Genomic DNA, 11,090 nt, shown 5'->3' on the forward strand with positions numbered 1-11,090 from the left:
TTGCTAACGTTTTTTTTTTTTTTTGTTTGTGGGTTCAAGTATACGTGGCCGATTTTAATGGTGAATTTTATGGCAGGTACAAAGTGACGGTGAGGATATCAGAGCAGAAACCTTACACGATACGGGAGAACACTTGGTGCTTCAGCTTTCCGCCAAGATGCTCCAAATACAAAGTCGTGTTCAAGACACTGTATAAAGAACAGGTAAGCGGACTAAAAATTATCCTCTGCCCGAGTCGAAATGAAAGTGTGAAACCCGAGCCTGAAGTCTGCACGTTATTTGATCAGGAATTAACGAAGCAAAGGCCGGTGGAAGAATGTTGCAAAGGCTACACGCAGACCAACACCGGGGATCGTTGCATTCCTGTTTGCTCCAAGGACTGTGTTTACGGCACTTGTATCGCTCCGGACGTTTGCAAGTGCGAGTCTGGCTACGGGGGGCCGTTATGCGATTTCAGTAAGCATCGAATTTTTTCTACGGCATCCACTCGATACAGTTTTGTGCAATACGTAGTTTCTCTGGCCTAGAAATCCGTTCACTCCACGGCTCTGTGTGTTCTCTGTTTATTTGGAGACGTAATGGAAACTTTGAATATTCATCAATTTTTCTCGATTAGCTTCAATTTCTTGGTATATTGCATAAATGCATAATAAGAGCAACTTACCCGGCAGGTAGAACCGGTATTTGCGGTGAAGTAAAAGTCGGGAATAACGTTGCTCAATACTCTAGAAGCTGTCTCGAAAATGTAAATCGTGTACAACGGAAATATTCTAGGTCAGAAGAAATGCGTTTTGGGTTTAAAAAACCTTTGGTGCAATGGGTGAAAAATGTTTAAGGAGTCTTACCTTCACAGAATGTCCACCTGGAAAGTGGGGCAAATCCTGCGAGAGCGACTGCATGTGCAGGAATGGAGCTAATTGTGATCCATTCGATGGCAAATGTTTGTGCACCAGAGGCTGGACCGGCGATTACTGTGACCAAGAGTGTCCACCTGATCGTTATGGGCAGGATTGCAGTGAAGAGTGCCGCTGCAGACACGGTGGAAGCTGTCATCACATTTCTGGGGAGTGTCATTGCGCTCCTGGCTACACCGGGCCTCTGTAAGTGTCTCTTAATCTCTTTTGATCTCAAAGATCAGAAACATAATATTATCATTTTTCTAGCTGCGACGATTTGTGTCCATCTGGAAAGCACGGCGACGAGTGTAAGTCGGAATGCAAATGTCAAAACGGTGGTTCCTGCAATCCAACCACTGGAGATTGCTATTGTACTCCTGGCTGGACCGTAAGTACACGAGTCATGGCAAAGAAAAGACACCTTAACATTTCTGTTGGAATTTAGTTAGCTTCAAAGTGATTCGAAGCACTTTTCATAATATTATAGCTTAAAATGGATACACTGAACTAACAAGACTATGAAATGTCTCTGTTGGTTTGGCTTCCCCAACAGAAATAGATAGATTTCTTATGACCAGATTGCATTCTATTTGTTGAGTTTGTTGACTTACACCGACTACACGAACTTGTTGTCGTAACAGGGCCTAGTCTGTGCAAATAGGTGTCCAGAAGGTTACTGGGGTAAGAATTGCTCAGATGTTTGCGACTGTTACAACAAAGCTGGGTGCCACCATATCACAGGAGTGTGTGAATGCAAACCTGGTTACCATGGCGACAAGGTGAATATTCCTTTGGAGGTGTTTTGATAGCTGTTAACTCTTTTGAACTATTAACCATTTGCACTCGGAACTATTTCAATTCGAAAACCAAACATTTCTTCCGACCTAGAATGTTTCTATTCTATATGATTTTGGAAGGTACAAAACATGGTTGCCGACGGAGGGTTAATTAGAAAATCCATTATGTTTCCACAGTGTTTGAAGGTATGTCCTGAAGGAGCGTTCGGTTTAGATTGCACTAAGAATTGCACCTGCGAAAATGGCGCGGTGTGTTCTCCAATCGACGGTTCCTGCACGTGCAGTCCTGGTTGGAAGGGAGAACAGTGTGACGAACGAGTCTGCAAGGACGGATATTGGGGTCCCAATTGTGCGAAAGTAAATATTACAGTTTCTGGACAAAATTACATTCTATCAGTTTGCTGCATATGAAATGTCTGATTCTTGACAGTAACATTACACAGACATGACTTTTTTACAAGCCTACGAGCTATAATAGTATTTCTTGATCAAATCGTTTTGTAACATTCTAAAATCCGACACTTCACATGCAACGAGAACCTAATACTTTTATATTTTCAAGTCGTGTATTCACCAGATAAAATTCGATCATTTAGGTTTGCGACTGCGAGAACGACAATACAGAACTCTGTCATCCTTGGACTGGAAAATGCATTTGCAAAGCCGGATGGGACGGTGAAACCTGCGGCAGACCTTGTCCATTTTACACTTACGGCAAGGGCTGTCAAAACCGCTGTAACTGCAAGAATAACGCACAGTGCTCACCCATGAATGGAACCTGCATTTGTGCAGCGGGATACAGAGGTGAGGATTGTAGCGAAGTTTGTCCTGTCGACACTTACGGAGAGAATTGTGCACAAAAGTGTATCTGCAAGAACGGCGCCACTTGCTCACCCGAAAACGGACGGTGCAACTGTACAGCAGGTAACGAGCTTTTGTTTCTATCCCAACAACATAATTGATGAAAATTGAACTGATTTTAAATTAAAAAATTAATTGTTTGACCCATGAGTAAGCTGTTATGTATTTTAATATATACAGAGCTGATAAGAGAGGTACTTGACAAAATAAGCATCTTGCGATCGTACCATTTCAATATTGAATGTCTAAATATCATTAACACAGTGTTGCTCTTAAGTTTGGGATCACTTGTCTACTATTGGAGTGTGTGTGAAATGTCTGTATTATTAATCTGTATTATTAAAATGGTTTTTAACATTTGCATTTTAAAATGGGAAATTTCATATGCTATAACCCAATAGAAAGGTTGTTGGCGATCCCAAGCGTTTGAACAATTCAGTATTTTTCGATTATACGATCGTGAATCGCATGACCAACTAATAGTAGTTTCTTGATACATAGTTTGTCATTTGCAAATTCGTAGATGTACACATTGTGTGTCTAGTTATAGGATATATCTGAAGAATACTAAAAGAATTATTTAGTACCCAAGGTAAGTAGCGGAAACTGCGATGTCTCTGCCAGAAGATTCAGATTAGGATATAATGTAGTATTAAAACCAAGGAATTTTTGCCTTTGCATGTACTATTTTACGTTTTACTAGGATGGGTTGGTGTATCTTGTGATCGTCCGTGCGACAACAAATCGTATGGCAAGGACTGCGAGGGTAAATGCAATTGCTTTAACAATGCTGCGTGCAATCCGCAAAATGGTAAGGGGGCTGGCCGCAACGACTTTTCTTACACTATAAAGCTCGAAGTTAATGTTTTCAGACTCTAACCAGAAAGCATTAATTTTCATTGGTCCTTGACAAACGTTCCATAATGCATGAAGTGTTTTTGACATTATTAAACACAATAGATATGAATGCACGTTCTCAAGGATCCCACTTCTCTTCCTCTTTTTCCCCTTTTTTAATCTTGTTGCACCTGCACCGAAGACCTACCACCTTTTTTTTTAAACACACAGGCACATGCACATGTGCAGCTGGTTTCACCGGCGGATTTTGTCAGGATCGTTGTGAAAGAGGATTCTTCGGGCTCGGATGTTCTCAGGTCTGCGATTGTCACGAAGAGAATAGCTTAGACTGTGATCCTGCTACGGGTCGTTGCATCTGCAAGCCAGAGTGGCGAGGTTTGTCACCTCTTTGACTCGTTGATCAATCGCCATACATGAAAGCTACAGCCTTTCCTTTCCCGATTAACAAGTTCCATCCCACTTACCGCGTTGTTCATATCTTCACACTTAGTATATAAATACGGTGACCATATTTTCATGGAGACACCATAGACATAATGCTTTCTCCAATCTTCGCACACAGATTCCCACACTATGGGGTCGTGCGCTGATGTTGAATTTTATTTCAATTCACAAAATGGAAATTTTAGGAAAAAGTAAATCTAAAGGACACAGCAGTGAAATAAAGGACGTATGGTTACCGTGTGTATAGTGCGGCTTCACGACTGCGTTTTCCTGTCTACTCGCACTCTATATCTATTCTGTATTGTACAGTTTATTAAATATCTGTATATAGAAATTGAACAAACGATAGAAGACTGGAAAGCGTTGCTCGATGGCGATTCGATCTTCGGTTAAGTTTCTCATTCTGAAAATATAAAACAGGAATCCGCTGTGAGACCATGTGTCCAGAAGGTCGTTACGGCGAAGACTGTCATTCACTATGTGAATGCATGAATAACAGTTCGTGTGACCCAGAATCAGGCACTTGTATTTGCGCCAGAGGCTGGGAAGGACCTAATTGTTCTGAACCATGCAAGGAAGGCTGGTACGGTGTGCGCTGCAGAGAAAAGTGTCCAGAGAAAATGCAAGGTAAACGTATATATAATTAACTTTAGGGGAAAGTGAAACTCATTAAGCTCTAGCAGTCCTATCCAAGAATAACAATTGCGGTACTACATAGATACGTATACATATGTAGTGGAAACCACTTTACAATTGCAAGCATGAAAACATGGTGTTTTGAGTGTTAGATTGTTTTGTACATGTTTTGCACTGTAGTTAGAAAATATTAATTCGTGATCAGTGTTTAGTTGTGCATGCGCACAAATGATGTGTACACATTTCTTTAACACTCTATAGTAGCAAGAAAGTGTAGTGAATTGTTGTCTTGATTACTAACACAATGGAGAGAAGATAACAAATTGTTTACTAGTAGTGCAAAGCTTAAAAAGGGTGGTAAGTGTTCTAATATTTATTACTTATACCAAAATAGTCTAATTAAAATGTATGCAAACGCATATAAAAGTAGAGCAAGTGGACGTCAAGAATATTTATGAGGAATATTAAAATGAGTTACAAAAGTTTGTGTATTTTAAAAAATGTAATACAGTCTTCATAATGTTTTATTATATGTGATCTGTTTAGGTAACATGACCTGTGACCACGTCACTGGCGAGTACATTTGCCGTCCAGGATATTTAGGCTTGACATGCGAGCATCCCTGCCCACCTACTCATTATGGTCCGAATTGTGCTAATCATTGCCGTTGCAAGAATGGTGGGGAATGCCATCATGTAACAGGTAAATTTTCTCCTAATAAAATCACTTGCCTGCGAGTTCTTTTTATACAAAATATTATTCATCTAGGCGTGTGTCAGTGTCGACCTGGTTGGCATGGAGAATTTTGTCAAACACCCTGTCCGGAGGGAACTTATGGCATAAATTGCACGCAGCACTGTACATGTCAACATGGAGGCAAGTGTAGATCCAACGATGGTCATTGTCGTTGTGCTCCTGGTTACACTGGCACTAAATGCACTGAAAGTAAGTAAAGTCACATTTCTAATGTCATAAAAATCTGCACCCTAAATATAACCAATTTGGTCGTAATATTAAATATTTCATGTTTGCAAACAGTCTGCCCAGAAGGATATTATGGTGATCATTGCATGGAACCCTGTGACTGCAAGAATGACTTCTTCACATGCCATCCTGCCAATGGTTGCACGTGCAAACATGGATATGGAGGTATCGTTAAAAATGTGATAATAATAATTATTTTCCTGACGGCCAAAGCAAAAAGTAATTGCGACACATTACAATGAAGAAAACAGTATTCAATAAATGTTAAATGCTTTTCAGGTCCGAATTGCGACGAAGAATTATTTTCGCGTAACGTTCAACAAAAAGAAGCCGGTTATGGCAGTATAGTCGCAGGATTTCTATTTGCTGCAGTAGTAGTTATCGCTATGGTACTGGCGGGTTGGGTTTATCATAAGCGTAGAGTGAGGGATCTGAAGAATGAAATTGCCCAGGTGCAGTATATCGCTGATCCTCCGTCTCCACCAGGTAAGTTCTCTTTAACTCGTGTAGTTTATAAAATATTAACAGGTATTTTCTAGAGGTGTGCGAGAACCCGATGGTCGGGGCGGAAATAATCCCAAAAATTTTCGAGAACCCTAATATCCTCGGGAATCCCGGTATATTCGAGAACGACATTTTCGAATTCTCGCACACCTCTGGTACTTCCGCTTTCTGACCTACGTAATTGATTCGCTGTAGATTGAGTACACTGATTAATTAATATCTAATAATTCTCATAACGAATAACCACGTTTTCTACAGAGCAAACTCAATTCGACAATCCTGTGTACGCGTACCAGGGTACGTCAAAATTCGACGATGGAACAACCAGCTTGTTGAACAATTTCCAATTCAGAAACAACCTTGGAATAAATAAGAAGATAAACAACGAGAAGGTAATGCTTGGTTTGAACAGCTTGGACGAGGATGACGATTCGAAAGGTAAACATTATGAATGAAGTGTTTTTAACGGAGCAAATGGAATGTATTAAGATGCTTACGGTCATCGATTCTTTCTAGGTTCACTGAATCGGTACGATCTGAAGAATAGGGATGCCGATATGGGAAATCCTAATCTCAATGTATACCACAGTATTGACGAAATGGATGGGAAAAAGGTGGAGCATGTTTACGACGAAATAAAGCAGAATAACGATGAATCGGAGTACGACCAGTTGGAAAATCCAAGACCAGTCAGCGGCTTCAAACGGTTCACCCGAATGCCCAATGGTTTCACTCCCAACGTGTCTGACAACGCCGGACCCAGCAAGTCGAAGGAAAAGGACCCAGAGTTGGGGGAAACTTAAGATCCCCATACTATTGGTGGATCAAGCTAAGTTCTACATATGTCTTTAATTTCTCCAAGTATGTGTCTTCAATGTGATTTAAGGAAGCAGATGTTATGAGAAACATTTATTTCCGGTCCTTGGCACACCTGTGCTCTATAATTATCATGTCAAAACCAGACTTTGTGATCTGTCAGCTGTGAGTTCTAATAGAAACATTTCGAAAATCCAAATCAGTTCTCATATAGAAAACTATAAATGTACTCCAATTGCTCAGTATGTGCATGTACATAGTTAGATGATATAAAGCGAATAGTTAAATGAATATTTTATTTATGAAATTCATATACTCATAGTAATTGTTCATCTGTAACGGTTTAGAGTGCCTTTTTATAACGCTACTTTTAGCGTTGTCTAATGCAATATTATTATGTTAAACAAAATTATGTGTATTAGGTGGATATAATGAGATCGGCCTTTCAGCCAATTATTCGAAAGAAGAGATTGAATGTACATCTATTACCGTAATTACGTGATCGATCTATATTTAAGAGCAAAGATAAAAATATAATCTACCTTAACAAAATGTTCATGAGAATTGTACAAAAAATGATTACCTAAAATAGCAATATTTAACAAGGATTCTTGACAGTTTGGAATGACGCGTGTTATGGGATCGAATGTTATTATTTTATATTTTTTATTCTAATGTCACAATCTAGAAATGGTAGATTCAATAGTCGAATCTCGAATACTCGCCCACAAAAATTGAGAACAATTATTATGAATCATATTAAACCATTTGTCGAACATATACATATTTATCTTCCACTGAATTGGCAAACACATATCGAAGATTCATGAAAAATTTGTATTGTATTTTGTACTGCATACATTTTTATTTTAGACATATCATTCAACATGTATACACGTTCGCTGTAAATGAAGTGATAAGAGTCTTAACATTTTACCAATAATTTGTTATTACATTTACAATTAAGAGGAATTCAGTAGCGATCAAGATATTATTGTAAAGTTCTATCATATTTATTCCTTTTGTAACGTATTAAGCAATATCCGAAGCCTATTTTATAATTTTTAAGAAACATCTATTTTTACGATTTTATATAAACTAGTTTTATTTTTAAATGGATTTGTGAGAACAGATTGTTGTGATTGATACATGCATGTATATGTATGTGCCTTTACAAACTACATACATATACATACATTACATAAATATGTAAATACCATTAAACTAAGATACGATGTAAAATTCATGTTCTTTGTAATACTGTGCCGTAGAATTTTTTGTGAATTACGCATTCGCTGCACAGGACTGTCTGTATCTTGTGGATTCCATGAAACTCAAGATCGGCGACGAGAGCCAAAAAAGTCCACCGAAAAATAATAAAGCTGATGTAATGTTCATGCAGAAATTCACACCTGTAATAAAAAAAAAATTTCGTTCCATTAACTCCGCGATCTGGAATCGGATCGTTTCGTTTCGTTCTTCTTCAAAATAAAGTTTTGTTACAACGACATACTGTGTACGAAGCTAAAGACCAGTACGCATAAACCAACGATAGTCGAGAACCCTTTGTTAACGGAACGCATTGTCTCAATGCCCATAACGTCATACAAAGCTAAATCCTGACAGCTGGACAAGCTGCCGATACTAATACCACCTAAAAGAGCCCAAATCATAACGATCATGGATCCTCTTGCGTATGTTAAACCTGTAAATAAATAAGTTTTATTTCTCTAACTCACTGATTAAAGAAAAAAAAAACAGACCTTTCGGCCCATCGGCCTTTCGGCCCATTACAGGCCTTTCTTGAATGATAAAAATCACGTACCTATCAGAATGACCGCACAAAACCAAGATGCTAATCCGAAATATATTCGTCTGTTGTGATTTGTCAATTGTAAAATTTTGTAACTGGCAATGTTTGGCAGTAAAGTGCCGAAACCAGCCATTGTGAACTGTAGAACGCGCACGGAACGTTCTGCCGGTGTCATCGAAGATATTACAGGCAACCATAGCCAAAAGAAAAGGGTGCACAACTTCATTCCAACCCAGCCAACGACAGCCATCCAAAACCGAAGGTTTTTAAGGAGCTGAAGCTGCTGCTTCCACTTGCTATCCGAGGGCTGAAGTGGACTCACAAACAGGTCTACATCATCGTCTGGCTCCTGATAGGAGTACATATTATTCCCTTCGCTGAACAGTTCATCATTGTGCGCTCTTTCATCAGCGTCGCCATAATTATGGCTTCCAGGCCTGCTGGGACTGTTCAATTCCAGCGTGTTCTCCGGAGCATCTGAAGATGTCCTTATGGGAATTTCGTTGTCCTCTTCAGACAAGAGGAGACTGTGAGTTATGTTTCAAATTTAATTTTTCCTTAGCGATAATTCAATTTTTCGTTACACTGTCCAACAAATTTTAACTTTTCTAGGAACTCCAACATTCAACGGCCTATGAACCATTCAAAACATACATGAAATGTAAAAACTTTCATTTTACATCAGTTTTTCACGGGAATTTTTCACATCAGTTTTTCACTTTTTTTTACTACGGCGCACCTCACCAAAAGATCTGAACAAATTCATGAATAACACCTATGCCTATACACCGATGCTGTAAAAATATGAATGAGGTCGGTATCGAAATCTGCGTTTTTCCGATTTTTTTTTTTTTGAGACTTAGTTTTTGACAACCAAGATTTTCAGCTTAAAAATCCGAATTAATTGCGGTATATGTATCCGGGTATTTCACATCTGCTCAATATTTTTCAGAATTTTCGCAATGACTAAATAGAGAAGCCAGTAACTAATTCTCTCCATTTTACATGTTTTTCCTCGGTGCTCTATCGAATGGTTCATAGGCCGTTTAAGAAGAAGATTTTCATTTAATGCCCTCTAATGATTGGAGCAGAAGACATGTATTGGACAGTGTAGTTATACAAATTACTTAGAAAAAGAACCTGTAAGGAGAAGTTGATTGCGCAGACGGTAAATGAAAAGTTAGTGCCCCAAGAGCTGTAGGTATTAATATCATGGTCATCAGTTGCAAGCCACTTTTTAATCCTGTGTTGTGCAGCAATAAATCTGTGATGCTGGGAATTATTATGAGGCCGATAGACGTCGCAACGTTCTTCAAAGTTAAGGCCAAGAGAAGCTTTTTCCTGAAATTCTTCCTTAAGACATAGTCACTCAATAGAACCACAAAACTGGCGCCTATGCCCATCACTGCACCTGCGCTGGAGCTCGCTAAATATGCTCCAACACCACCTGTTGCGAGATAGCCCGTTGCTAGAATACCGACTGTCAGAAGAGTTACTCCTATTATTCCTACCAAACGTGGGATTGACGCCATGCTGACTATCATCCTCGTCCAAGGATCTAAAAAATTTCATTCACTATTACAGCAAGGTTTAATAACAATTTGCTTGAGGTAGCCAACGTTTGTACCAGCTAAATTCCAAAAAGCAATGAACAGTATTGGCGTGAGCATAATTTTTTCGCTCCACAGGCTTAATTCGATGCTTCTGCTTTCATTTATAAAGTCCAACACTACACCATACATAGGTAATATACTAGGAATGGTCATCTGTGAAAGCAATATTTAAACGACAATGTTTGAATAATTACAAATCCAGTTTGCCAACTTATAGGTCTAATAGGTCTAATTTATTATACAGGGTGTTTAGAAACGTTTAATAAAATATAATTATATAATTGTCTATGCTCACAATTATAGAAGGCATACATATAATTCTCACTGTATCTAACACCGGATATGCAAATCAATTCTTTTGAAGTGTAATGTGAAATTTATAGCTAGTTGTCTAATTATTTTCAAATTGGTTTTGCGTTGACTTAAAGACACATTGTCTCAAAGAATCGATTAATGAGCCAGCAGCTTATCTGCATTGACACTTACATTCATATTTTTAGACATACCTGGACCAGACACACTCCGCAAAGAACCACCCACGAGTAACCACCATCGGGAACGGTTGGCCCCAATTCTGGAAACGATGAGACGACTTCATCGAGATGAAGACGCTTGCCTACTGACATCTTTTGTGTCTTTTGTTACTCTCGCGAAAAAGAAAAAATTAGGGAAACGATTCGAAGATGCACTTATAATAATGCTTGAACGCGCATTACGAACATTATAACAAGCCGAGAACCTTATCTAATCTCTGACAAGATGTCAATGGTCTGATAGGCTGTATGATAAGAAATCGTAAATATTCGAAGAATACTTCTGTGCTGACACGGTTTGCTGTGGGAATTACTGGATTAGTACAATAGGTAAA

At 38.8% G+C, this 11,090-nt stretch overlaps 2 protein-coding genes across 3 annotated transcripts in view; one reads left to right on the forward strand and one right to left on the reverse strand.

The window, feature by feature from the left end:
- Positions 1-8,239, forward strand: part of Drpr (multiple EGF like domains draper) — a 27,742-nt gene extending 19,503 nt beyond the window's left edge. Inside the window, exons 3-18 of one of the 2 annotated variants that reach the window (XM_076794300.1) lie at positions 77-203; positions 288-456; positions 854-1,100; positions 1,164-1,284; positions 1,538-1,675; positions 1,871-2,050; positions 2,290-2,617; positions 3,258-3,365; positions 3,623-3,787; positions 4,277-4,483; positions 5,039-5,194; positions 5,261-5,437; positions 5,531-5,641; positions 5,756-5,962; positions 6,239-6,418; positions 6,497-8,239. In XM_076794300.1, the coding sequence (XP_076650415.1) occupies positions 77-203; positions 288-456; positions 854-1,100; positions 1,164-1,284; positions 1,538-1,675; positions 1,871-2,050; positions 2,290-2,617; positions 3,258-3,365; positions 3,623-3,787; positions 4,277-4,483; positions 5,039-5,194; positions 5,261-5,437; positions 5,531-5,641; positions 5,756-5,962; positions 6,239-6,418; positions 6,497-6,783 (2,908 nt within the window). In that variant the 3' untranslated portion in view covers positions 6,784-8,239. The remainder of the gene's footprint in view (positions 1-76; positions 204-287; positions 457-853; positions 1,101-1,163; positions 1,285-1,537; positions 1,676-1,870; positions 2,051-2,289; positions 2,618-3,257; positions 3,366-3,622; positions 3,788-4,276; positions 4,484-5,038; positions 5,195-5,260; positions 5,438-5,530; positions 5,642-5,755; positions 5,963-6,238; positions 6,419-6,496) is intronic. The other variant, XM_076794301.1, reaches the window with a different exon arrangement.
- LOC143357737 (uncharacterized) lies at positions 7,858-10,992 on the reverse strand. Its single transcript, XM_076794309.1, has 6 exons — positions 10,729-10,992; positions 10,237-10,375; positions 9,750-10,167; positions 8,622-9,136; positions 8,310-8,501; positions 7,858-8,208 (listed from the first exon to the last, which is right to left on the reverse strand). The coding sequence occupies exons 1-6, from the start codon at positions 10,846-10,848 to the stop codon at positions 8,081-8,083; spliced, it is 1,512 nt and encodes a 503-aa protein (XP_076650424.1). The 5' UTR covers positions 10,849-10,992; the 3' UTR covers positions 7,858-8,080.
- Positions 10,993-11,090: the final 98 nt, after the last annotated feature.

This window comes from Halictus rubicundus, chromosome 10 (genome assembly GCF_050948215.1).
Source record: "Halictus rubicundus isolate RS-2024b chromosome 10, iyHalRubi1_principal, whole genome shotgun sequence".
Lineage (NCBI taxonomy): Eukaryota > Metazoa > Arthropoda > Insecta > Hymenoptera > Halictidae > Halictus > Halictus rubicundus.

Coding starts and splice junctions, on each gene's coding strand:
- LOC143357737 (XM_076794309.1), bottom strand. CDS start 10,848: ATGTCAGTAGGCAAGCGTCTTCATCTCGATGAAGTCGTCTCATCGTTT. Junction 10,168..10,236: donor TGCTTTTTGGAATTTAGCTG/GTACAAACGTTG, acceptor GAAATTTTTTAG/ATCCTTGGACGAGGATGATA. Junction 9,137..9,749: donor CAATCAACTTCTCCTTACAG/GTTCTTTTTCTA, acceptor CATAACTCACAG/TCTCCTCTTGTCTGAAGAGG.